General features: G+C 52.8%; 1 protein-coding gene across 2 annotated transcripts in view; it reads left to right on the plus strand.

Moving 5' to 3' along the window:
* The first annotated feature begins 1,534 nt into the window (after nt 1-1,534).
* RGS16 (regulator of G protein signaling 16) overlaps nt 1,535-3,387 on the plus strand; it is a 4,395-nt gene continuing 2,542 nt past the window's right edge. The window contains exons 1-2 of one of the 2 annotated variants that reach the window (XM_032291210.1): nt 1,535-1,727; nt 2,580-2,690. In XM_032291210.1, coding sequence (XP_032147101.1) covers nt 1,684-1,727; nt 2,580-2,690 — 155 coding nt within the window. In that variant the 5' untranslated portion in view covers nt 1,535-1,683. The remainder of the gene's footprint in view (nt 1,728-2,579; nt 2,691-3,387) is intronic. The other variant, XM_032291209.1, reaches the window with a different exon arrangement.

A 3,387-nucleotide genomic window follows, 5' to 3' on the forward strand; every position in this document is an offset into this window, starting at 1 on the left:
GAAAGCTACTGTAACATTTATTGAGTGCTGACTACGTACTGAGCCATCATTCCCCAGGGTGTTAGTCTCTCTCCAGGAATGCTCTTGACAAAGGGAGCTACATTATGATTAAGCTGTCTCCTTGGGCAGCTCTATGGAATGATGGTCTTTATGGGGTTACCAGGGCCTGTCCTCTTGCTTCAGTGGACAGTTCCAAAGGGCCAGCTGAGCTTCAGGGCATTCCCTGGAACCTGCTGCGGTCTCTGTTGAAATGGCATGGCCTTCAACTCCTCTCTCTGTCCAAACCTGCTTCCTTTACTCGCTCTCAATTCTGAACGCTCTCCCCAGTAAACCCCCTGCACGCAAGCCTCTGCCTCAGAGTCTAGTTCGTAGGAACTCAAACTAAGAATTAATTTATTTGGTTCTCACAACCACCTTATGAAATAAGCTGTTCTCTTCTTGGAGACAAGGACATGGAGGCATAGAAAGGTTAAGCAGCTTGCCTAGTCTCCCATTAGTAACTGGCAGAGCCATGACTGGAAGCCTGAAAATCTGACCCTAGACCCTGTACTCTTAACCTCACATGCAGCCTCTTAATAGCAATCCCAAAGGGAACTGAGGGGTGTTGGGGAAGGATGTAATGCCTTTATGGGAAGGTGAGGAGAGAGGCAGGGCATTTATTACCTTTATCTCAGAGATGGAGACACTAAGGTAGCAACTGCTCAAACCCAGGATGGTCCACCAGTTATAGCTGTGACTGGATTCTAACCTTTGCGGGTGCGGGCTGGGCGGGGTTGAGGGGGGGTGGGCAGAAAAAGAATGATAAATTCACATTTGAATTTGGGAGTCAACACCCAGCTGAACATCTCTGAGCAAGTTATTTAATATGAGTCTTAGGTTATGTGCCTGGCACATAGTAGGTGCTCAACAAAATCATCACCCCATCCCATTGTCTGTCATCTCCAACTGTGATCTTAGGAAAGTTTCTTTAGCTTTCTGATTCTCAGTTGCTTCAACTATAAAATGGAGACGATGATGATGAAGAAGAGCTTACTCAGCCCCGTGTCCATCGATCGGGGTAAGAGCCCCGTAAGTGGTACTTATCGGTATAATCAGATGCTGTTTTGCCCGAGCGTGCACCCTGTGCGCCGTCCTTCAGGACCCAGCAGGCTCAGACTTGCCTGGGATCAAAGCCCCTCGTGCCTCCCGGACCCACCCACCCCAGGCAAACCCTCCCAACACGACACCGCTGCGTGAGTTTCCTGCCGTTACTAGAGGTCGGCGGGTTTTTTTTCCCTAGGAAACTGCGTGTGCACGTCTCATCCCCGTGCCAGTTCTCTTGCCGCTTCTCCTTCTCCACGCGGCGTCCTCCGGGCGCAGGGTGCAGCGCCGCGTGCTCCAAGCTGCAGCCCAGCTGCGTCCGGCACGGTCTGGCTGCGGGCCCGGCCTCCGCCATCCCGGCGCCCCGCCCCGCCCTCCGATTGGTCAGAGCGCCCAGCCCCGCCCTCCGATTGGTCAGAGCGTCCCGCCCCGCCCCTCCGAAGGGATAAAAGCAGCGGCCGCGCAGTCTGGGCGCATGCAGGCTGCTAAGCCCAACCCTAGCTCACTGGCACCTGCTACTGCGCCTTTGCTTTCTCGCGCTCGCGGACCCTCCTGGAGCCCGCCACCATCCTGCCCACTACGTGCTGCCTTGCGCCCGCAGCCATGTGCCGCACCCTGGCCGCCTTCCCCAACACCTGCCTGGAGAGGTAAGGGGAGCTTGTCCAACTGCTTGTTGGAAGTCCCACCAACTCCTAGGGAGTGGAGCGGCAGGCCTGGGGACCTGGGTGGGCGCGGGGATGGGGCGCTAGAGACTTCAGAGGTAGAGGCGAACTTGATGGCACGTGCTCAGATTCCAGGAGCAGGGAGAAAGCAGGGGGAAGGGAAGCGAGGGCCCGCTGCTTGCTGCCATCCCCATCCTCTGACAAACTGTAGTCGTGCTCAGGTGACCTACTGAAGACACGGCTGCAGGAAGGCCACGTTGACATTTCCAGGCAGAACTGAGCCTGGCCATTTCTTAAACACTTGGTTTTCATTCCTCAGCCCAGAGCTAGGGGCATGGCCCCCTCTGCCCCTAGAGGCAGGGAGTTTTTTTGGGGGTTGGGGGGTCCCACTGTTGAGGGCGTGTTCATATTTCAGAGAGCTACTCAACAGCTTCCAATCGTTACTGGCTGGTAAGGAAAAAGTAAAGATGAAGGCAGGAATCAGTTTCCACACACTTCAGAAATACTCCTGAAAAGAATGCTGAGTTCCCTTCTGAATCAACAGGCACTGAGAGAGATCAGTGTGACTTTAGGAAAAAGCCCATATATGCAGTGTGTGTATTACCCAGAAAGTGTAAGACCTACTATGGCATAGCTCAGGCGGTGCTTTTGTCGCTTTAGGGTTGATGATGCTGTTAAGAGAAGCACATTTGGGACCTGGGAACAGCCAACAGTTCCCCGGGAACTCTTGAGGCTAAAGTTTCAGTGGTGCCACCCAAAACTCTTCTGGGACCCATAAACCTCTCCACACTGGCTGAGCAAATGAGAATCCTTTCATGTTCGTGATTTGTTTTCCAGAGCCAAAGAGTTCAAGACACGTCTGGGGATCTTTCTTCACAAATCAGATCTGGGCTCCAATACTGGGAGTATTGGCAAATTCGAGTGGAGCAGTAAACATGGCAAGGAGAAGTAAGTGCTGCTGAGCAGCCCAGGGTTCCTAGTGGGAAGGGAGCGGGAAAGGAGTCACGAGGAGGGAAATGCAAGGAGAAGCCAGGACACGCTAAGTGGACCTTGGCAACCCCTCTCTAGAGATTTTAGCAGGACTTGTTGCTGGTCTGTTATGACTACTTGGCTCATGGGTAGGTGGCTCCAGGGTTCCAAGTCCATCCACGGATGAGGGCACACAGGGCATGAATGTCTAGTTACCAGACTCTCCCACCTGGGGGTTCATTGCACATATGTCCAGGGCTAGGATGGAGTCCAAGACCACTTAAGTTTTTATTAATGACTCTAGCATGCACCTTGCCTAGAAACCCTTTCATGGCTATCAACAGTACCAGACTCTGGAGTTATGTGTAGATGTCATCTCCATGAGGCCCTATTTCTTTGGGGAGGTATACAAAACAAATCTTTGAGAGTCAGGGGAATCGAAATAACTTTGGGCAGAGTAGAGACAGCCTTAGAGATATTGACTGAGGACTAAGGAGTCCCTGGCTTTGATTTCTGGTTGCTGAATTGTCCTCTAGAAAACATCACTGCTTACCCTAAGTCCAACTAAGAGTTTGAGGTATCGGCCGGGCACGGTGGCTCAAGCCTGTAATCCCAGCACTTTGGGAGGCCGAGGCGGGTGGATCACGAGTTCAAGAGATCGAGACCATCCTGGTCA

Source organism: Sapajus apella, unplaced genomic scaffold (genome assembly GCF_009761245.1).
Source record: "Sapajus apella isolate SASKATOON/1434 unplaced genomic scaffold, GSC_monkey_1.0 scaffold25, whole genome shotgun sequence".
NCBI lineage: Eukaryota > Metazoa > Chordata > Mammalia > Primates > Cebidae > Sapajus > Sapajus apella.